The sequence below is a fragment of the Salarias fasciatus genome, chromosome 4, assembly GCF_902148845.1.
Source record: "Salarias fasciatus chromosome 4, fSalaFa1.1, whole genome shotgun sequence".
Taxonomy (NCBI): Eukaryota; Metazoa; Chordata; class Actinopteri; order Blenniiformes; family Blenniidae; genus Salarias; species Salarias fasciatus.
In genome coordinates this window covers 12,071,813-12,096,021 of record NC_043748.1, presented here as the reverse complement: position 1 = coordinate 12,096,021, position 24,209 = coordinate 12,071,813, and the positions used below count along the sequence as shown (strand labels likewise).

The 24,209-nt window shown below is 44.9% G+C and overlaps 1 protein-coding gene across 1 annotated transcript in view; it reads left to right on the top strand.

The window, feature by feature from the left end:
- LOC115386791 (adenylate cyclase 9) overlaps positions 1 to 22,620 on the top strand; it is a 28,735-nt gene extending 6,115 nt beyond the window's left edge. The window contains 11 exon segments of the mRNA XM_030089255.1: positions 15,887 to 15,979; positions 15,982 to 16,002; positions 16,049 to 16,059; positions 17,571 to 17,681; positions 18,048 to 18,304; positions 18,429 to 18,531; positions 19,135 to 19,343; positions 19,731 to 19,890; positions 20,058 to 20,200; positions 20,469 to 20,492; positions 21,198 to 22,620. Of these exon segments, the coding sequence (XP_029945115.1) occupies positions 15,887 to 15,979; positions 15,982 to 16,002; positions 16,049 to 16,059; positions 17,571 to 17,681; positions 18,048 to 18,304; positions 18,429 to 18,531; positions 19,135 to 19,343; positions 19,731 to 19,890; positions 20,058 to 20,200; positions 20,469 to 20,492; positions 21,198 to 22,536 (2,471 nt within the window). The 3' untranslated portion in view covers positions 22,537 to 22,620.
- Positions 22,621 to 24,209: the final 1,589 nt, after the last annotated feature.

Genomic DNA, 24,209 nt, shown 5'->3' with positions numbered 1-24,209 from the left:
TGGTTGCAATTGCAGCTTTGCTGCATTTACTCCCGCTGCTCCCATCATGTGATTTCTGGCCACAGCGGGGCAGCTTTTTTTTGTGCCAAGAAGCACTAAAAGCCCCGCTGCAAGCGGGCTGTTCAGCACCACTGAGGTGACAGACATTCTACATGCAGCCTAATGACCCCCGTGCATAGATCATTTTAACTGGAGTTTGGCCAGATTCAAAGCCGAGTTTCCATCCACGTATTTTCCGTGCTGCTTTATCCATCTTAGAATGGAAAGGAAGGGAACACTCTGCACAGATTGGCTGTCAACGATCAGATGTTAGATTTTATTTGTGGAAAATCTCCTCATCAGACTATAATGCACATTGCAGATAGATTATTGGTTCGAATCACATGTTAAGGGGAAACAGATACACTTTTGCACTTGACATTGGTCAACAGTATGGCATTATTTTTGAGAAATGAACATTGAAATGTGAGTATATACATTCACATTCACTCAAATACTTAGAATTTGAACATTTATTGAGTGTTGTTCAGGATATCTGAAAACATTCTAGTATTTGCTAGGTTTTTCAGTTTCATGTCTTCCTGTATTCTGTGATTGACACACGGAAGAAATAAGAAGAAACATTGTAATCCACAAATATCACTAAATCACTCCAATAAAGGGTTAATCGTCTGTTTTTTTTTCCTTCAGTTTGTATCACTGCTTGTTTCTGTTGTCCCAAAATGACCCCCAGACAATCTTTCAGTGTTGCTGTAAAATGTTTCTGTTGCTGTTGATACTTCTCCCTCATTGGTATTCACCTTATCACCACTTCCTGCTTGTGAATCTTTCAGGCTGGAGCTGTAAGTTAAATTGAATGAATAAAAAGAGAGGGATCGTAATGAGTGGTGCTCGCTCTGCTTTGATGATGTGAAGAACACTTTAATTAATTTCAGCTTCTGACAGCTTTTTTTTTTTCTTTTTGTATAATCGTGGAGCTCCTGTCCACTGATGTTCATTATACACACGAGTCAAGCTGCTTCATCTTCCAGCATGTTCTTAGATTCAGTTTGAAAACGTAAGCTTGACCTTTTTTCTAAGTCGTACTGCTGAGCAAAGCTGTTTGGGGCAGCTCCGTACAGTATTACCTTTTCTCACACCGCTCTCCTCCCATTGCACTGCAGGAGAGTTCTAATTAAGCAAGACTGGGTAATCTCCCAGGCAGAAGTGATTAATGTTAGTAATTCTCTATCATATCTGCCCACACTGGCCTGGTGCTTTCCTGACCCCCGGGCGCACCAGCTGCCTTCCAGCCGCTCATTTTTATCACAGAAAATCATATTGATCGCCTGTAATGAGACTGTCGTGGCTTTGTTTATTTATGGCGAGGCAACCGGGGAGATGACGAGAACAAAAAGTTTCATGTCATGCAGATATAATGGAAAGTAACTGATGCTAAAGGTTGTGCAGTCTGTAAGACAGGGGACGCTTTGCGCTGCGGCCGATGACTTTCATATATTTCGCTCATTTTCTTGTCCGCCTTCTGGCCGTCAGAGCCGTGATAGATGGGCCACATTATGATTGATTCGCGCATGGAGAAGAACTTAGCAGCGAGTGGATCTGCTAATGAAGGCCCGGCTTCCCTGTATTGACGTTACATCAGTCCTTGCCTTGCAGCAGGTATTGGTTTTTGTGAAACCCCATTTGCACACCGTGGAGACTCGCTCGCTCACTCACTCACATGCATTCATGTCCGCACATTCCTGCTCCAACGTGTGAGTGACTGCCGCTCCGCAGGGATGAGCCGTCAGTCAGGAAAGTGCAGAGAATTGGTCCCAACTCTCTGCGGAGACCTGCTCATAATGGCCGTTACCTGTGACCTTGGGCTCGATAAAGGAGACATTCCTACAATAAGAACCGCTTGGTTTAAACTTTAAGCATTCATGCATGTAAAATAGAAAAGGGTGAATAATTTCAAAAAAATCACCAAGAAATAAAAGGTTAATCTTCTAATTGTATCTGCCGAAGCGACGCTCGGTTATTTGAAACCAGAGCCTCTTTCAAATGTCAACAACCAAAAGTTTGGACGAGACGCTGACCATCAGCTGTTTCAGAAGTGTACCCTCGTGCACGTTTGAAGGCTATATTTAGCTTCTGCAGATCAGCTGTAAAATCACTTCAGATTTAATAATTTCTGTTGGCAGGGTTGAACATTATCACAGAACATAAACACACCGTCTTACACCCATCTGAGTAAATGTTCTGCCGATGATAGTATCGGCTCTTGGCAGGCTGGAGGGACGAGAGATGATTTTACCCCGTTATACATAATTCTGTGTGAACTCAGATAAGTGTGAGTTAAAGTGCAGTTATGTTGATCGCTGATATGTGGTGTCACTAAATAAATCTGTCGCTTTTTTCATGCCGTCTTATTTCCAGCGTTATTTTTCTACTCATGTCTGCATCCAGCCTGCGACTGACTCCAAGATCTATTGATGCAAATGGCCGTTTTTTGTTTTTTTTTTGTCACTGTGATCTGTATGCCGAGGTCTCGTCTAAGAATCCATTCATCCATTTGTTATCGTGCTTTATCAAATTTAAGATTAAAGTGGGTTAGGGAAGATATCAGCTGACTCTCAAACAAAGGCAGTGAGGCAGAAAATCCACGTTATAGATAGATTCCCATCTTTAGGAAATTTACCATCATTTAGCCTCGAATCCATTTTTTTTCAACTGTGGGAGGAAATGGAACCTCTGGGAGAAAACTCTCTCACACAGCAAGATTTCTACAGAAATGGCTCCAAGCTTGGACGGATGTCTTATTGTGATGCAAGAGTCCTAACCACTACACCCCTGTGTGACTGAATGTGTGTGTGTATGTGTATGTGTGTGTGTGGATGGATCCTTGACAAAAAAGTTAAATGCTTGGACTTTTTCTCCCTAATATATGCACAGCTGTCTTCTCCTCCTGCCAGCAGTCATTTGACTCCTGGCAAAGTTTTCACCCAGACTCTGGAGCCCAGATCAGTATGCACACACAGCTTCTAACTCCACTGTATAAAGACGGGGGGGGTGGGGGGGGGTGGGGGTTGTTGACGGTGAAGTGGACTGTAGCGGCTGGAGGTGCTCACGTGCTTTGAGGGGAATGTTTGGTAGGTTTTGCTGGTTAACAAGGTTTATAAAATAAACGGTAAGCACATAAATGGATTAGTCTTAGATTGAATTCTGTGCTTTGTTGGAGCCTTTTTCATTAGACAGCTCAGAGGGGGACACGACTGCACCAGCGCCGCCAAGGGAATAAAAATGGCCAACCTTCATTCTGCAGTGCCCGAGCTCTGGCTGGAACACCTTGGCTCTGCATGGTAGATTACAGCTCTGCTCAGAGAATAATAGCTTAATACATCACACTGCATTGTACAGTGTCACTCTGCACTGGGTATTATAGTTCAGCGCAGCGTGGTACTGTGGCCTGCAGCGGTGCAATCTCACCGTTTATCATATTTGGCTTCATCATACTGGACAAGTCCGCAAGCCCTCGCAGGCCCTTGTGATGCTTTGTAAATATGGGGCCCATCGTGGCAAGGTTACTGAAGGTCTATGATGTGCTGATTAGCTGAATCACACAGTGGTGTTCAATTAGGTTATCTGCTCTGTGACTCAGCAGGTGCACAAAATCCCTCATTCAGGTGGACGGGGCATCGGGGGTAATGCTCGCCGCTTTGGCCCAGCAAGCAGTAACAGATTTGTACTCGATGTCCGGATCAAGAGGGGAAACAGAGAAATCACATTATTGCAAAGAGCTCCAAATAATCTTATCCGCTTAGCTTTGTGATCTTTCTATTGAAGTGATACCGTTCCAGATTTTGCTCGGAGCGTCCGTGTTTCCTGTTGTGCTTATAAATCCCCCTGCAGGGGGGGGCAGCTGTCCTATAGGCCCGCCGCTCAGGTGTTCTTCCTCCATCTATCATGACGGAGACGACCCGGGGCAGGGTGGATGAGACAAACTGATAACGGGCGCAGAGCTGTCAGTCTCTCAGAAGCCGCCCTTTCAAACATGTGCAGCATGAGCAGTTCAACACGACATGAAGCACGTCGTCTCCTGCGCCGTTTCACCTTGTTCAGAAGTCTCCGGGCATTTTTCTCTTTATCTGAGTTTCAAATGAGCGTGTAAGTGTTTTAAAAAGTCACCAGGGCTGCAAGATGGCATTTAGATACTTTTTTTAAATATAATTATGAGTAAAATAGTCCCAGAGCAAAATTCTTCAAACCAAATATATTCACAATGGATCTGTGCTTTTGTAGTAACATGTATCAAAGAAAAGAGTGAATATTTTTGTAGCAATAGATCAGAAATTATCAAAGTAATCATAATCTAACTGTAAAATTAAATTCCATCAGCATTTTCACTTATTTAATGCAGTGATTAAGCAGACTTTATCCATATATTATCCAATGCTGCTATTGCCTCTAGGAAAAGTGATGGAAAATGTGATGTTCATTCTGTTTTTTGAAAGCATGTCTGTGTCATTCCAGGTAAAAGTTCATTTATGCTCTCGGGTATGTGACCTTGTGAGGTGGTGGAGAATATCAGGCCACTGAACTGCTGGGTTAATGCAGGTTAGTTAATGTAGTGCAGCCATACATTGATCTGTTGTGTGGAGGTGGCGTCTGAAAGGTGCTTGTGTAGCTATTCCATGTTGTGTACAGTGGAGGACAGAGTGTTGATCTGAAAAGAGTAGCATTTAAAATAAAAACCGAGGAAAAAATGTCAACACTGCCAAACACAGTGAGGATTTGTGTAGGAATCATCAGGCCACTTTCTCACAGACAGCATGGAGCAAGTCACTCTGTTATGCAGTAGGAGTTCTCACATATGCAAATGTGCTCTGAAGATCAGCTTATATATATATCCTCCTGCAAACATGACTTCCCCTCCTGGAGAGAGAACACTAAATAAAAATCAAACAGGCAGAGTGGAAACGAGGAAAAGACACCTGAGAATACGCCCATGAGGAGAAAAACAAGGCTGAATGAAAACAGAAGTGAGACAGAAAGATGGATGGCTGTCTCTCCAGGTTCATCCTCTTCAGCCAGGGCTTATGTGCCGCTCCTCTCTCAGTCATAACACCCTCAGCACAACACCGCTCATGGGGCAAGTGCAACTCCCATCTGCAGCCTCTCTCTCTCTCTCACACACACACACACACACACACACACACACACACACACACACACACACTCCAGTTCCAGTTCTACAGTCTGGTCCTGCAAAGGCTAATTGCCATGGCAACGGGCCATTGAGAGGGGGTGAGGGTCAGCTGGCTCTTTCTAGAACGAAGGACTGGTGCACTGATGAAGAGAATAGGGCCAAATTGACTTCATTCAACTAAATCTCTGCTCTTGGCATCGTGAGAAAAGCTACACCAAAGTAACACTTCCTTTCCGTTTCTTCATTGGACATCGACAAAGATGCAAATTGCACGCGCTCTGGCTCAAAAAACTGTAAATCTAAAAAAAGAAGAAAAAAAAAGTGGAAGAAAGCGTGAGTGGATTTTTCTCCAGCTGTTGTTTTCCCACTGTTTGTGATTTTTATTTATATCTCCGCTGGCACAGTTTGAGCTCTGTGTTGCACTAAAGTAGCTCTCTTGTGGTCGCACAGACACTCAGGTGATAAATCGCTATCATGAGTCATTGATGCATCCTAAGCTTTTTTTCCCCCCTTTGCGATCAAGGGTAGAAATGCCAGCAGTCCTTTAGCAGATGCACACTGGCTTTTTCTGACATTGATGCATGGCGCTCACTCTTGAGGTGGCGAACAGTAACCTCTGAGAACACCGCCGCCGCCACGCACCACTCAGTCAGAAACACTTACTTTTGCAGTTTTTGGGTCTGAAGTGCGAAATGCGAACCGCCACATGCACACAGCCACGCCCTGTCCTTTGTTTGTGGGCTGGAGCGAGTCGTTAGTGTGCACAGTGGGAGTGAATGTGTGATAAATGGCTGTGTGAATTATGAATGAGGGATGATGATGATGGGAAGCCGGCGCCTGCCCAAGCCTGCTGCTTGCAGCTCTCGCTGTGCACGGATCGACCGCACGTTTGAGTGTGTGTGTGTGTGTGTGTGTGTGTGTGTGCAGCATGGAGGGAAAGTGTGATCTCTTCCTCCAATACTTGTGTTTTTATGTTTCCCCTACCCATGCATTTATGAAGTATTGTATTTTTAGCAGCTCAAGCTGTGAAACGAATGTTGGATAATGTGAGTCCGGCTTTAGCCTGATCCTCTTAGCGCTGAAGAGAGGAGATGGAAATGCTTGTCTCTCACACCCATCCTGTCTTTCTATTAGACACTTCTTCTTTTTTACTATTCGAGCAGTTCATTTCCCACGCTGCTGTTTTTACTCAGTTTTCTGTAAAGCTCTATTTCATTTCGGCATTATTCTCTCCATCCGTCTGTCCCCTCACCTCAAGCTGCAGAGTTTTTCTTTTACATTGATTCTTTTGCTTGCTCTTGTGGAATTTTTGGATTTTTATTTGTAGAAGTTCCTTTAACTGACTGTGTTGCATTGAGCTTATTAGTTGAGTGAATAGTGATGGACTGAACTACGACCTGAACCTATAGTTTTTACCTCAGATCGGATAAAATCTGATTCTCTAGGTGGTTCAAGGTGTTTCAGCTCAAAAACATTAAATAGCTGTAATCTGCCACATACTGAGTGAAACTCCCACGCATCGAGTTGTAGGTTTTTGTGGAATGCGGAGTAATTTTTGCTTTGACACACTGCGTTTGTTGTTGGGTGACGGCTTTGAAAGAAGTAGTCTCTGGTCTTTTAATTCAAATGGTAGTTTTTTTTCCTTTCACGATTCAATTTGATATCCATAGAATAGTGGGCTATCAGGAGGGAAACAATGACTTCATAAAGACTTGGACTGCAGTCGAGTCATTTCTGGATTAAATGTTATTTTTAACACTTTCAGGCAGGTCCTATGTGAGGTGATCACCTGTAGGCAAACACAGAGAGATAGACTTAACTTAGACACTCATATTTACACCTCTGGGAGTAAATAGAAATACTAAAAAAAAAACAAAACAAAAAAAAACAGGCATGACAGGAAGCGCTGCACAGCACTGGAGTTGTTGCAGTTTGATCAGCAGCAGTTCCAGCACCTACAGCTCGCTGCTCATCAATTCTCAATCCACCTTTCACTGCAGCCAACAGATGTTTGACGGCCTCTGTCAGGTGTTCTGCTGAGCCACAGACCAGTTAATGTTTAGTTTATTTACATTACAAACAGGACTGTTTTCTTGGTGAAAATGACCGTTGCTGGTTAGGTTTTAGCTCTTTTGCTAAGTTTGGCGACAATCGCCCTTGTAGCTACACTCTCATTATGAATGCAGTGTTTTCCAGCCTTGTGTGTGTGGTGTGTGTGTGTATGTGTGTGTGTGTTTCATCTCTCTTATGGACTGAGCTCCCTGCCTCCGGCTCAGCTCTCTCCGTTGGCTCCAGTTCACGGCATCCTTTCTAGCTGTCAGCTGCTCCTGCAGCCACATACTTTATAGCCCCAGGAATCCCCCATGCTGTCACTCCTAAAGGCCATTGCTGGCTTATAAATATATGTGTGTGTGTGTGTGTGTGTGTGTGTGTGTGTGTGTGTGTGTGAGCGCTAAGTACCTGATATACTCCCAACGGGGGTCATCCCCCACCCTTTTTATCACTTTCACTTTGTCACTTCTTTTTTTCTTCTTCTCCTTGCCGTTGCCGCTCCGTCTCTCCTCCCCTCCATCTCCACGCCGTCTCGTTCGCTAACCGTTGAGTCATCGTGCCGCATCTGCTGTTTTCCAAACGACACCTTTATCAACAGCGAAACATGACAGCGATGTTTATGCAAGCCGGCCTCGTATCAAACTGCTCCCTGTTCCTCCTTATTGAGCGGCGAGAATGAATAAACATGTTCACTGCTGCTTTTCGGGATGGAAGTCACAGTGCAAACAGAAACATACATACACCCTGTGTTTGTCTTTTTTTTTTTCTTCTCATGGCGGAAGCTGAGCTTGTTACTAGCATCCTGATTCACTCTTGCGCCATCATTGGCCCGTTTTAGATAAAGAGTCCTCGGGGAGCGGTGCTGCGCTCAGCAGTTTGCTGACATTTTATCGTCAACCCCTGTGAGGACGTCATTACTCGAAACGTTGAATTAACAGAATCTGCAGGAAGGAGAGGACAGGTGGAGTGAGGAGACACAGGGAGGTTTTCGTGTTCTTGCCGTGGTCGTCCGCCCGCAGCCACTGAAGTGACCACTGAGTGATCGATACGGGAGTTGTGCTTGTAGCTGTGGGTCAATAGCGTCTCTGACTGAGATTGTTTAGCGTGCGATGAAATCGAATTTCAATTATAAGCACGGCTGCAATGGAAAAATGCCTGGCAGTTAATTAATTAGCGGAGCATGCTTTGTCATCTTTGTTTGCATCTGTCTTTAGTTAATTTAAAAAAAAAATGACTAAATATCAAGTGGAGTTTTTTTTTTCCTTAGGAACCTCTTCAGATTTGTGTCTCAAATTTATTGGGAATAAATAAAACGTATTGAGTGTTACTGCTCAGCTGACATACCAAGGTCAAGAACAGAGAGCATCCCAGCCAGAAGTATTGATCCACCATGAAAATGTTTCCCCTGAAAGGTAAAGATTCAGGAGTGATCTTATTAGTTTTTATGCTCTTTGCCAGAAGTTTTCCAGTCTGCTGTCTCTCCCATAGACAGAATAATTTATGAGATAGTTCTTTCTGTCATTTTTTAAAAGGGAGAATATGTAAAATCAATAGATTTGTTTCTGGAAGCAGTTGTTTATATATGTGGTGAAGAAATGTGGGAGGATAAGAACCTGGGAGTACCACATTATTACAAAACAAATAAAATTGTAATTTTGTGTTCAAATAATACATTCCTAATGATTTTTATATACGATTATTGGTTTTAATAACTTATTAATAGTATTTATCATTTATTGGCATTAAAAACAAAGCCCATTGTGCATTTTTAAATAGATAAGTGTCAATACTTTCTCATATTTACTGAATCTAACTTTCTTTCCTCTTGGTTTGTATTGAAGTGTATGTTATAGTTTCAATTGTTCTCCATTACAAAAACTATAATTTTGAAATGAACACTTACCGTAATTTATGGTGTTTTTCTGTTGTACTTTAGAACGTGTATTTTTTTGCCACTCTAGTTACAATCATGATGTTTCATTTTATATATACTGTATAAAAAATAGATTACATCAGGTATTTATGTTAATTCAAAGGTGAAGGATATGATAACCTTTTGCGACAAAATGAGCTATAAAAATGCTTGCTAAAGAGAGTTTAACACGTTGTGGAAAGAACACAGCCGTTCAGACAGATGTGCTGAATAGTAAAGCAGCCATATGGTCATCATTATGTGCGAGAGGAAAAGAGGAAGGGGAAATTAGCATTCACAGGGGCGCACGAGGGTGAAGGGTGAAGGAAGACGGTGTTTTAAAAAGAGGAGATGGAAAGGGAAGAGCCCTCTATGAGGCGAGCGGGAACAAAAGAACACGGAGGATAGTTAGATTCGGGACAGAGAGAGCAGGGGAATGAAAGCGAGACACAGCGAGCCTGTGAGTGTGATTGACAAAAACGGGGAGAAAATACAGGCCAGTGAGCAAAGGAGGAGGAGGAGGAGGAGGAGGGGGGTGTTAAAGATTTTGGAGGATTGTCAACTGTATCTATTGTTCTGCCAACAGACCGTGGCAGCCTGGGACTGTCGAGGATGGAGGGATGGGAGCCACAGAATACAAAACGAGTGCAGGGAGCACAGGAGACAGACGCAGCCAAGCGAGAGCTAAAGACTTTGGAGAGATGTCAAGTGTTGGTGCTATTGTCGTTTCTGAGCGAGCCGCGGTCGGGCCCGATTGAAGCCAGACAAAAAAAAAAAAAAAAAGAAGAAGCAGAAACTGAATATGGACGCTCTGTTGAAGTGCCACTTTTGTTTACATCAGTGGAAGACAAAAAAAAAAAAAAACAAGGGAAGGATATTGTTGTTGATTGCGACAGGAAGAGTGACCCCAGAGTGGCCTGTTGGGCCGGGACTGTGTGTGTGTGTGTGTGTGTGTGTGTGTGTGTAAGCAGAGAAGCGCCGTGACGCAATTCACAGTTTGGAGACATGTTTTCGAAAAGCCGGTGCTGAGAAGGCCCAGGTGTTGTGCAGGACCTGCTGTTTCTTTCCGAGGAGCTCCGGGCTTGTATAACCCGTACCGAGAGGTCGCGGCGGGTTATCGCGGGTCGGAGTGTTTGAGAAGAACTCTGTTGGTTTAGCTGTGCGGGGCAGAGTTTGGCGTGTACACATGAGAAGTGGCTTCGGCTCGATACAGTCCGCGGCAGTGTGTTTTCCAAGCGTTTGGTGCAACTTCGGAATGTTTCGTCACATTCTGCCTTTAGAAATGAAGATTTTGAGGAGGCCAGTTTGGTGAATTTCATTGCATAACTTTATATATTTATACAAACAATCATAAACAATGACGTGCAGTCATCGGCACTGATCTGATTCACTCGTTTCTGTTTGGCAAAAGTGAAAAGAAGAAAAAACAATTTTTCTTCCATAGACTAGGCTGGTTTTTGTAACCTGTGTGTGTGTATTCAACAAAGACAGCATGTAAACCTGAAGGAACTTGTGCTCTGAAGAAGTTTTCAGCTTTCAAGAGGAAGGTCACTGCTCCCCCTCCTCTCGCAGCTCTCTCATATCTCTGCTTCTCCTTTGCTGTCAGAAATTACTGCTGGAGTCGAGTCCCTCTGCGATTCCTTATGAAAAATGCATGTGCGTCATTCATGCTTTTCTGATTGAATGGGTTCACTCTGAGACAGCAGACATTATTTTTTTTCCCCCCACCATCTCTCCAAATCAGCATTGAAGCTTGCTTTATCCTCTCGAACGTCTCTCCTTTAGCCTGTTTTTGTCAGATCTGTGCGATCTGCCACCCTCTTTAGCCCCTTCTGTCCTCTGTGTCACAGTAATGAAGTCCTCCTAAACAGCCTGTCACGCCGTACAGGTTTCCTCTTGTTCCTCCTGTCCTCTTCCCCCTCAGCGGGGACAGGATGTGCGGCGTGTCGCTGGACGGAGCCGCGGTGGAGGCAGGAGGCAGGAGGAGGAGGAGATTGTTGCTTGGCAGTGCCAAATGGCATGAAGAACTGCACGGCCGAGCAGTGCTTGTTTCCCGGCGCCACCTGCTCCATCGCCCTCCTGCTCTGATACCTGGCCCCAAAAAGCAAACCTGTCATTACGGGAAGATCAGCCACCTGGTGTGCGCATGTGTCTGTGTGTGTGTGTGTGTACACGTATATCTATTTCTGTTGCAACTACCTATGTAAATCTGTTTACACTGTTGCATCATGGGGACCGAAAGACATTTCAGATAAAGGTGCAAACATAATTTAAAGTCAGTCTAGTTGGTATTGATACGGCTGAATTAAAAGTGTGTTTTGCAGGTAGGTCAGTGAATTGTCCCCAGAAGCTATAAATCAGGTTGATTTCCACACGAACCCCTGGGGATTCACGCCTCTGTGTGAACAAATTGAGGTCACCACAGGCAAATTCATTGCATTTTTAAGTGAGACTTGAATAAAGTTGGATAATCGGTGCCTCAAAGTTTCAGTACAGCTTGAAGTGAGTCTGCAGGAAATCAGTGAAAATCAATGCAATGCTCTCAGAAAGCAGTAACGTGTGTGTGTGTGTGTTTGTGCGTGCTGATTCTCGTATATCTGCCAATCCTCCCTCTCTCTTTGTTGCCCTCTGTTTTTTTTCCCACTGCTTTTAATAAACCTCGCCGAGCATCGCTGGCTTCTCAGCCTCACTTGAATCAGAGGAGAAAATGGAAAAAAAAAGAGAAGAAGCTTTTGCTTCATGATTATACAATCAACATGTCCAGCGAATGTGCATTATTCATGTTTATGGTTTCTTTTTCTACTTTCACATCCATAATAAAGCTGTCTAATAAAACAGCACCAGTCCAGCACGTATGGACACTTTCCATTTTAGTCCATTGTAAACATGCACAGTTTCCCGTTAGGAAAGTCTACAGTTTGTCAGTAGTTTCTGCATTTATACTGACCATTTTTAAAATCCTTATCATTTCTCTTAAATATTATTTTATATCTTGGGATGAATAAAGTCTTATTCTTGTTCTCTTTTCAGAATTGCTCTCTTTTGGTTGTCATCTGGGTCATATGGGAGCAAAGTCAATAGTTCATTTTTTTTTTTAATGGCAACAAGTTCCTGTATTCCCATGTAGTTCACTTCTGCATACTTATTGCAACGAGTTTAGGTCCTAACAAGGGACGCACACAATTGGTGTGTTGAATCAGTTTATTTATTTTTCTGCGTGTTTGTTTGGCTTACCCAGCCCCTGCACGAAAGCACTCTCCACACGGTGCAGCGAGGGTTCAGGGGCAGCCATTGTCCCACGAGAGCTGGGACGTGCTCTGCCGAGGTGAGAGGAGGGGAGGGGTAGAGGTGACGCTGTTATTTGTTCGCAAAGTGTTTTCTCATGTCGCTCTCTTCTGTTGTGAACAAAGCGGCTCGGAGAGGGAGATAATGTGACTGGGCTCTCGTGGGGAAAGGTTATCTACAGTTCCCTGTCAGCTGATAGGGAGCAAGGCGGGACTCTCCAAGTCCTGCGACGTTCAAAGGCTGTCACTAATGATGCTTTTCAATTAGCCCAAGGTCACCGGAGACGCGCGCACCTGCTTCAGCGAGCGTCACGCAGATGTGATGCGACAGACGGATTGTCAAAAAGCAGAGACGCTCGGCGGGAAACAAACAGGGAGACATCAGCTGGAATACAGAGTGAAGTTTCCTGACCTTTTCCCCCACCATGACGAGACCTTTAGAGCTCGGCGTTGGCTTTTTTAAACGTGTTGTGGAGTCAGCGGCGGGTCAGAGCCTCGAGCTTCTGTCCGACAACGCTGAAAATTCATCTGCCGCACGGTTGGATTAGGGTCACATTATAGTGTAGCAGTTAGCGTTCTTCTCACATGACGAGAAGGTTGGAGGCTGGATAGTTCGCACGATCTCCCTGCGTGTGTACGGTACTCCAGTTTCTGCCCACTTTAATGCACGGATTGGCTGCTGGGTGTGATTGTGAGTGTGTGTGGTGGACCGTCTGTGTTTTTGTCCAGGGTGTCTCTCTGCCTTCGCTCCTTGTCAGCTTGGATTGGCTCCAGTGAACCTCAGCTGGTTTATAAGGCAGAACATGTGGAGGGGCTTAAGGCTGGACTGTAAAGACGAGACAGTGTTGGTCTATAGAAAGACACAGGTGGATGAAAAACACTAAGCTGCATGTGAACTAATGGAGCAGCTCCTTAAAACACTCACTGATACTGCACAAGCCAACAAGGAGCACAAGTGGTGTTTTCACAGTATTCTTTTTTATTTTACTTTTCTCTGTAATGTTCTTTACCAGCACGTTTAAAATTATCTTTTTTATTTCTAATACTGGGGTCGTTTCATTTAATTCACCAAGTATTTTCTAATTCACAGTCTTTTTTTTTTCTCACTCTAGTCGTGAAAGGAACACACATTATTGAGTTTGAAATACTTCATTATCTTTAATAAGCACTTACTGTATTGGGGAATAGAGGCTGAATGGTCCACTGCTTTCAGTTCAGATGGATTTGGCACGGTCCCCAACTTTTACAGTTTCATTATTAGCCAGTCGGCGCCTTTGCTTTTCATTACCCGATTAGCATTTATCATGGCTCAAAACATATTGGTAAATAATGGACTATGGTTGACTTACTTGAGTATTTATGTAGTCCTCAGCCTGAAGAGGAGAGGATGGGATGTTTATCTGAATCAACGCTCCAAGTTTCATTTAGAAAATGCAATAAAAAGACAAGAAAAATGTTCCAGCTCATAATTCTACCGTGTCTTCCGTTAGTTACATAAGTACCTTTACCTGTGCTACTTAAGTGAGTTAAGAGAGCACTGAGTGCCACTGGAATTTGACATCAGGGAGAAGATGGAAAAAGACGAAGAGTCAAATTGGGAGGGGCAGAGTAACCCAGCTGACCCAAGAGCAGAAACAGAATTCATAGTTGGAGGCAGAAAATAATTGAATTTGCTCGCTAATGAAATCACTCAATGCTGTGTGCGCGCATTGCAAGCGTTTATGTCTCCAGCTCTGTCTTAAGCGCACCGTCACATATTCTCATTTTCAAGTTCTCTGCTCAGTCTCCTGCCGCCGCCACTCTGCTTCGCCGGTGCGGGGAATTAGTTTGTCGTTCGTCGCTGTTTACTGCCTTCGTTTCCCATCTCTGACTCTCATCCACCTGGCGATCGATCCAGTTACAGTGAAGTCGTCCATCTGCACCTCCACTTTGTGTTTCTGTGCTTGTTTGACAGGATGTGTAGGTGGTTAGAGTGGGTGTTTTTGTACTTGCGTTTACTTTTTTTTGTGTGTGTGTGCTTGTTGCTTTCTTAGTTTCGTGTGTGCGTTTGAATCTTCCGTCGGATGTGCGGTCTGGAGGCCCCTGGTCGGCCCAGCAGACGCAGCGGCCTGCCTGTCTGAAGCACTTAGCGGGGACGATGCTCAGCGCCGCAGGTTCGCTGACGGTTGAATTTCGTGGCCGCGCACACACAGTCACAGCGACTTACCTGCGCCTCTGACGGCGCGCTCAGATAACTGTCACTGTGGCAGCGGCTTGTCACCACACGGCGATTCAGCCGGCGTAAGGATGAGGAGGAGTTCGGTCACGCACACACACACACTTTTCCTCAATATGTGAAATTCGGCGGTTATGGATTCGAAGCCCTGGAGTTCAGTTGACTGTGTGTTTGTGTGTTTATGATTATATCATCGCACCAATATTGGCAGGAAAACCCTAAACAAGAAGTGAGCCATATGTCTGCAAAAACATTCTGTACAATACTCAGTGGGAGCATCTTCAGATGTTAAATGCACTGTCCCGTGTGTGTTATAGTAATTAAAGCCTTTTATTAAATTATTGCTTGCTTTGGTCAATGTCTTTGCTGAACCTTTCAATTTTAGGAAGCAGAATTTGAAGAAAAGGCTAAAAAGGTGTGTGAGATGATATAATACACAGGTGTTCAAACATTTGTCAGATACCTGTTGAATATGGTGGTCAAGGTTAGAGGAGCGGGTTTGGGAGTTTGCAGGTTCAGGCTTCCACTGTCCATCCCTGAACATGAACTTTGACCCCCACCAGCTCCCAAGAATGCTGCAATGTGGCTCCCCACCAGTGGCTCAATCTGGGAAAAAATGAATTAATAAAGTATGATTAGTTTGGCTTAGTTCATAGAAAGAACCGATGTGAAATGCAAATAAACTCGTCTGTTATAGATTTTTTCAAAAATCCATTTCCTCAATTTAGAGAATGTCAAAATGAAGATAGATAAATCAGAGTAAGTCCACACTCACAATCAATAGATTCATCCTTGAGTTATGCAAAAGGAGAAGCGGAATATGTGTGAGGATGAGAAATGACTGCAGGCAGAAAACGTGGACCTTGGTGGAAACAATTGCCGTGGTTGTTGGCCTTTGCTGAATGGCTCGCTCACCTGTTTGATTTTGAATGAGGGAGTACACAGTACATTTATACCGTACAGAAAAATAAGAATGACTCACGTATCCGTGCTCGGTTTTACAAGTGGGGAAGATTGATATTCTCTGTTTCTTCCCTGCTGAATCCTGTTCTTTTCTTTCACACAGAGTATTTTCTGAAGCGGCTCCACAGCCACCGTTTTTCTCATCTCCGCTGAGATTATGAAACCCAGCTCTGCTCTGCTACAATTACATCTGAAAATAAGAACTGATCCTTCACTGACACCCCCCCTCTTTTTTTTTTTTTTTCGTTTCACTTTCTGTTTTCGCTCCGCAGGCCTGAAGACTTACCTGATCTCTGGCAGGAAGATGGAGCCTCATTCTCACTGCGGCTGCTCCCAGATGGGGCTGGCCGGGCCGGAGCAGGCCGATCCCCGGTGTCCGCCGGCCCGCGTCTTCACCCCTGACGGAGCCCCCTCGGCCTGCACCGTCCCCCCAGAAAGAGCCAAGGTGAGTTAGGAGCTATCTCAGAGAAGAAAAAGGAAAAAAAAAAATCAGCCAAGTTCTCAAGTAAGTCGGTCTATTTCTGGGATCTTTTATCACTGCGCATCCACGATGCCTGAGGAAGAACTGTGAGCTGGAGCGCCGCATGCCTTTGATTTCGTCTTTGCCCTCTGTGTACTTTTGTGTTGGTGTATCAGAGCCGTGATAAATATTTTTCACATGCAATGCAGTTCACATGTTGTTGTTTGAAAAGGCATCCGTATATTTGCTTGTTGCATTCAGCGTAACCTTGTGCGCCGTGTTTATTGAATTCCGTCCTCTCTTGGTGTGACTACATGTGTTCGCGCTCACTCCTTTGTGAACCCTCGCTGCACTTTGAGTCATTAGGAGTTTGAATCTGAGAACAAAAGAAGAAGATCCTGTTAATTAAGCAGTGGAAAGAGCTGTTCTCGCTCATAAAAAGGACTACATAATAACTGACCTTTAGTGCTAATTAACCCAACATGTCCGTGCATGTAGGTCTCCTTGGTGCCGCCTTCAAGGGAAGTTTTTCCATTTGCTTCCAAATTATAGCCTGCAACAAGGTAATGGACTGGCCAAAGCCCTGCAACACATCAGTCCTTTTAATTACCTTCAAACCTCTGCACCGCTGTGCACAGAGTCACACAAAACGATCTGTCTCTCGTCACACATGCTGGCGAAGACCTCTTGGCTCTCTGGCGCTACAGGTGAGAGGGGACGGTGTAGTCAATAGAGAGAAAATGAAGACTCGGGGGGGAGAGAATGGCGAGGCGCTGAAGGATTCATCCAGGTCATCAGTATGATAATGAATTATCTCAAGCAGAAAAAGCTGGAAACCTCTTCTCCAGCCTGCCTGCCCACAACTGATGACCTCTCCATTTGCTGCTTTGAAAACTGTGCGTGACTCTCGCACAAATCCACACTGAACCATCGGGCATCGTCGAAAAAAGGCTTATTAAATATGAGTGCGCGAAAGGACCTTTAGGGCCGCTGTGCTAATAAACGTTTGCGCGTTCAATTTTAGTGTATAAGGCATCTCTTTATATCTACATTAGGGAGGGTGCGGATGCGTATTTCAGCACGTGAGTGTACTGTATCTGTGTCATGGTCAATCATAGCACAATATAACTATTGCAGCACACACTCGCATGAAGGATGAGCCAGTACACCCTCCTACACATCACGTTTCAGCTCCTGCTGCTGTTAGCATCATCCTCACTGCGATAAGATATACAAGAACATAAAAGAGGAATTCTTTTTAACCTTTCAAGGTTGTGTTTAAGTGGCATGTGTCGGTCTTTGTTGCAGTGATCGGCCGCACACGCTCTCGCGGTGAACCGTGTTGTCATTTCAAGCAGCCTGTACCTCAAGTATCTTTTCATGTTCTTCTCTGCTCCTCTGCTGTCCTTGATCTGTATCTCGCCCGTTTATAAATTCTCTTTCTTCTTTTTCGTCCCCGTGCGCTGCGTCTCGGCTCTGTATCGCCTGCCTGCCAGTCGCCCTGTCTGTCCTGCAGCGTGGCCCTCATAGCAGCGGAGGATCAGGTGGTGGAGGAAGGTGTGGTTCACAATGGCTGCCATGATGACCACAAGACCAGCATAAACAAGGTTAGCCTGCTATTCTTCAGACTTTCCTTCTTGAATATATCTTACTTTTAGATTCAGAAAGGGTTCATGTGTTACTTGAGCACATTATATCCGATGCCACCATATTGGGGCACCGTGCTCCATCTCTGATAACAATTATTTAAGCCCAGCAGTAAAATGAACGTCTTAAAAATAGTTCAAGAAAATAGAACTCCATGAGTCCTAGTTAAAGTGTGTCACTTTCATTTAAATCGCCCTGGCTTTAAATTGTACCCAACCTATTTTTTGCCGTTTTATAGCATTGTTGACCTATTTAACAGAACAGTCATTAGCGCGCCTCCCTTTTCTACGAAATGAAGGACCTCTCTACCCCACTGTCCTCCCCAGGAGTGCTCCAACCTCAAGTGTTCTCCAGCGGTGTCTGCAGGGCGCGGCGCCAGGGCCCTGAACGGCCTGCTCAGCCCCAGGCTCGAGGCCCTGACTAACAGCCAGACGTCGCTGTGCGAGATGCTGCAGGAGAAGGAGAAGAAGACCTGGAGCGGGGGAGCCATGGGCATGGACCACTCGGTGCTCATCCCGCTCCGGTCCAAGAACTTCAGGGAGAGGAGCGACGCGCACTTTGTTGATGTTATCAAAGAGGACAGGTCATTAAAACTGAGGATGATCAATTCAACCTGCTGGTTAAATATAGTTGAAACCGCCATATAACATTGCAGATTTCAAGTGTTTACTTTTTGCTTCTGACGTCTGTCTTTCCCTTTGTTATAGTCTTATGAAGGACTACTTCTACAAGCCTCCCATAAACAAACTGAGCCTCACCTTCCTGGAGAGGAGCCTGGAGTCTGCTTACCGGATAAGCTACCAGGAGGAGGTGGGTGTGTTTGAATGTGTCAACTTTGTTTGTGCAAGATGCCATGAGATCCATATACCATTGGGTGCATGAGGGCAGATACAGACATAAACAAGTGTCTGTGCTTTTTTAGCTTTATATAAAGGTCTGGTCAGAGTGGGATCGGCCAGTTGTGGGAGTTTTTCAACTCCCCTGTGCCTTTTCATGATTCAATCCCTTTTATTTCTCATGTCAGCATACATTTTCGTGAGAATTTTATTTTTCTAAAGTTTTAATTTGTGCTGTTTGTGTGTCTGAGTCTTGTCTGGAAAACCTGTTTGCGTTGCATTATGGCTAGACAGGTCAAGACTGCGGCAAAGAGAAATCACTGCAGGACCTTTGCAGAGAGTTTATGTTGGGCTGTGAGGCCCTCTGCTGGTGTGATCTCAAAAGTGCATCTAAAACTGCCACTGGTGTTAGGGTTAGGTTAGTGATTGTTGCTGAGATTTATTTTAATTGCTAGAATATGATATTAGTATGATGAATAATTCTGTTTTTCTCCCAATTATCTCTAAATCAGATAAAACTGCAGACGGTGGTTGAATCAATTTTGGTCTGACTCCTATATTTTCTTTTCTCTTCCAGGTGGAGACTCAAGCAGCGGTGCAGACGTTTGCCAGTCCGACATTCAGCTCTTTCCTGGACATGCTGCTCTGCTGCTCAGTGTTTCTGGCTCTCTCCGTGGCTTGTTTTCTTCAGCCGCTTGTTACTCAGCAGAGTCTGTCCACACCGGCGCTCGTCCTGACAGCTGTAGCCGCCCTGTTCGAGGCTGTGGCTCTGCTGTTTGCCGTACGGTGAGACAGTAGACAGGCAGGATGTTTTTAAATAGCCAATGTTACAGCTCCAAGCCAGTGAAACTGTCTGAAAACCCCTCTGTGTGGAGATTGAAAGACATTTTTTTTTCTCTCTCAGTCAATGTATTGTTTCAGTGGACATAAAGCAAACAGCCAAATATTCATCAACATAAAAGTAAATGCTGATTAATTTTTTAAGTGAGATGTTTAAGTGAGGTGTTCACATCTTTAATGTGTAAAACAATAAGGGCGATGTCTTCTTAATCCAATCATATCTGACTTTAGGATGTCATCACGCTCTGGTCAAACTAAATGATCCAGTTTACAACCGCTCTGATACACCAGTGTGATCTCTATAAGTCCTGCTGCGCTCTGTTTCCCCTCCAGCATGGCGTTCTATCTGGACAGCGCGCTGAGCTGCACACGGCTGCTGATGACGGGCGTCTCAGGCTGGGTGGTGCGTCACATCATCGGAGCCTTCCTCATCTCCCTCCCCGTTGTCGCAGTCTTCTGCCATGTCACCTGTGACAGGCATCTCTCCATTCAGGTGATCTTCTGTTTCATTGTTCTTTTCTTTTCAGAAATATAACACATCAGTATGAATCATTGCCGTTGTCTCCGTTGCTGGTGGTTGACATTCTGTTTCCACTTCAGTGACCGCCATGCTTACATTTCTCTGACTAATTCTGCTTTCTTTCCTGCGTCTTTCCCCAGTTCACTATGTTCATCTGCTGTGCTGTCATCATTGCGATCATTCAGTACTGTAACTTCTGCCAGCTCAGCTACTGGATACGCTCCACGCTTGCAACACTGGTGGGGATGGTGCTGCTCACCTTGCTCTTCAGCTCCCCCTGCAGGTGGGATTTTTCTATCTCCTGTACATAAACTTTGTGGAGAGAAACTGAGTTCCTGCACGAGGATTACTCTTTTTCTTTGAACAAAATAAGAAAAAAAATTAGTGTTTTGTGTTTACTCGAAATCAGGTAAAATAGAAAGGCTCAAGTCTTACTGAAGTGAAAAATAAAACGGCAGCAGAAGTACTGCTTTGTTTTGTGGCAGGTTGTGTGACAATTTGTGACGTTCCTGAAATGTGAACAGGTGTCATTTTTCTTTTATCTTTTGCAGTGTTGCTAAGAGTTTTCTTTTCTGGTAAGTACGATCGTTGAAATCCTTACGATTTGATTGGAGTTCATATGAGAAAGACATCAGTAACTAGATTTTAACATAAACAAATGTGGGCAGTTGCATTGGTAAATTCTGTGACTCAATAAAAAGACTCAAGTCAAAAACGGTTTCAACATGATTTCAAACAATTCTATTCTGCAGTGAATGTTTCTTCCAGTTACTTATGCTCAACACAATACCCACAAACACAGACACTGGGTGAATTGATCATCTTAAACTGTCAATGTGACATGTTTGTAGTTTTGCTGCTGAAAGGTGTACTCTACCTTTCGCCCTGTGTACCCATGACAGGCTCCAGCTGAAATCCCTCAATCCGAATCTGTATTATGTGAAAATAGAGGTTAGATTTATGAATGAATACACAGCATTGATGGGGTGATAGCAGGAGGAAGGCAGTAATAGCAGTGCTAAATATGTATCTGCTGTGCACTGGGCCCTTGGTACTATTTTTGAAATACATTTGCTTGAGTGTGTTAAACAGAATTTCATTTTTGTGAAGTGCTCGCTGCTTTTTTCAAATCCCCCTGTAGCTCCAATTAGTTGCTGCCTTGGAGCCATGGAAGCTCTGTTTATTTTGGCAAAAAGAAATATTTGCGTTCGCCTCATGTTTGTCTCCTTTATTAGAATTTTTTCCTCCCACTTCATGGTGTTTGCCTCTCTCTGAAACAGGTCCGATGGCCACAAGAACACGAGTAACACCTCCATCCTCGCGTCGGACGACTTTGTGGAGTCAGAACCGCAGAAGCCGCAGCCGCAGGACCCGCTGGGCCCCGAAGCCTGCGTGGCCTTTTTCCTCCTCCTCCTGCTGGTCTGGTTCCTTAACCGTGAGTTTGAGGTCAGTTATCGCCTTCATTACCACGGCAACGTGGAAGCCGATCAGCACCGCATCAAGATTCAGAACATGAGGGACCAGGCCGACTGGCTCCTCCGCAACATCATTCCCATTCACGTGGCGGAGCAGCTCAAGGTCACCCAGAGCTACTCCAAAAATCACGACAACGTGGGCGTGATCTTCGCCAGCATCGTCAACTTCAGCGAGTTCTACGAGGAGAGCTACGAGGGAGGCAAGGAGTGTTACCGTGTCCTCAATGAGCTGATTGGAGACTTTGACGAGCTTTTGCGGAAGCCCGTCTTCGGAAATATCGAGAAGATCAAGACTATCGGCGCCACATACATGGCGGCGGCGGGACTCAACGCTCAGCAGTGTGCGGACGCGGCGCACCCCCACGCCCACCTCCGCGCCCTTTTCGAATTTGCACTGGAAATGATGCACGTCGTGGACGACTTCAACAAGAACATGCTCGGTTTCGGCTTTAAGCTCCGCATCGGGTTCAACCACGGGCCCCTGACGGCGGGCGTGATCGGCACCACCAAGCTCCTCTACGACATCTGGGGCGACACGGTCAACATCGCCAGTCGCATGGACACGACCGGCGTGGAGTGCCGCGTGCAGGTCAGCGAGGAGAGCTACTGCGTGCTCAGCGGCATGGATTACGACTTCGATTACCGCGGCACCGTCAACGTGAAGGGCAAAGGTCAGATGAAGACCTTCCTGTACCCGAAGAGCAGCGACAGCGGCCCCGTGCCTCAGTACCAGCTCTCGGTCTCGCCCGAGATCCGAGCGCAGGTGGACGGCAGCATCGGGCGCTCGCCCACTGACGAGATCGCCAGCATGGTGCCCGCGTCCAGCGCCGCGAACAGCAGCAGCACGATGGTGCCCAGCGCCAGCACCGGCTCCTCCGCCGCGACGGGACTGAGCCGCGTGAAAGACGCCGACAGACGCCCCGTGGCGAAATCCTCCCTCGCCAGGCGGTCCGTTTCCCACAGCGGCCTCACGTCTATACCCGTCACGTGTCTAGAAGGGCCTCCTCCAAGCAACAAGCAGCTCATCGTCTCTCCATCGGTCCAGCAAGTCACGTCTCACAATTCAACCATCTCCCAGCAAGACAACAGAAAGGACAATGACCGCGATGGCGGCGGCGCTGTCGGAGAATTAACGAGACTTTAGGAATTCACAACAACGGCACTTTTATTAACCCTGTACCCTTTAAGCTCTTGTTCCTGCCAGGAGACGTGTGGATCGGCTGTACATCTCTACGCCCGGCCCTCCTCGGAGTGGAGGAAGAGGAAGAGGACGGACCCATCGGCCTCCTCTCATCTGCTGGAACGCAGTTCGAGAAAAGTGTAAATATGATCGGCAGATATTTTCGACCGAACCGGGTGGACTGTCAAGGGGTTCTCGGGCAGGAACACAGAAAATGGGAGGATGTGAGTCGAACGAACTGCTACAGGTCCCATTTTCTGCCATTACCTTACTTGATGATCTTTACACCTTTAATCTTATTTCTCCATGTGTTTTAAGTGCCTTTAGAGTAGAATAATGTTTAGACTACGCCTTTTCAAATAAGGGAATAACAACACAAAGGGAAAACTGCAAACAACAACACTTTTATTGGGGAAAAAAGGAGCTTTGCTTTTCTTACAGGTTTACTTTTTAAACTGTTTTGCTAAGCTAGATTTGCCTTTCATCAAACATGGGAGCAACAGTAAGACGTGTCACAATGCAAAGTAAAGCAATGGGAAATAGAACAAGATGGTACCAGATGTTTCTATTAGTAAAATCTGCACTGCACTGCTGCATAGCCTGTGTCCGTGTTGTTCTCACAGAGCAGAGAACCCATCCGGAAATGTACAGCAGGGACTAATCAGTACAGGCAATACAGGCGAAGGATAGAAGGCTGAGCTGTGTGAGTGTATTTGCATGCCTGTAATGTCTGGTTGTCTGTGTATGTGTGTGTATGTGTGTGTGAGTGTGGAAGTGATCATAGCTTTAGTCTGAGTTACTCAACTTTAAGATGATAAAAACTTAAAGAACATTGTTGCAGGGAGGAAAAAAAAACAAAAAACACTTGTTCGCTGATGTGGCAGCTTTTCTCTCGTCCTCAATTAAGATCTATGTATCGCCTCCGCACCGAGGCGTGATGGCTCATTTATTCAGCATGCTTGCAACATAATCTGCTACTAATATTTGTGCCCCTGCCCATGATCCAGACTGGTGCGAGAACTCAAGCTGTGTTAACATTGACGAATAGTTCAATGAATCCTACCAGGTGTTACAGTAGAGCGTCTTTAGATCTGATTTCAGATGGATTAGAGAAAACGACTGCCTAGGTTTGCTGTGGATTACACTGTGTATTAGTCGATAGTGCTGTTAAGACTTTGATAATCAAAAGGGAATATCACTACAACATCTTAATGTGTTTATTTGTGCTGAAAGATGACTGGATGCAAATAGCCGGATGATTTTGCTGCTTTATGCTCTCATCAGCATGCAATTTAATGTAACAGCACTGTGGATGGACAGTGCGCCAAATGTATTTTATATCCCTATTTGTTTTTTTTTCTGCTTTTTATTCGAAGTCTTGATTGCATTTTCAGACGTCAGACTATTACTTGTCTTTCTCATTGTTATGCTTTTATCTGTGTTTCTTGCTAAAAGGATTGTGTGCTCAGATGCAAAAAATAAAAAGTTGTGAAGGAAATGTCAAATTATTGACATTCACATATCCTGAACATGACATCCTCTTATTTTTAAATGAACATAAAGTTATAAATATTCCCCCCTCAAAATTTCATTTTGAAAATATTGAATAGCCTATTTATGTGCATGCTTGGAGTTTG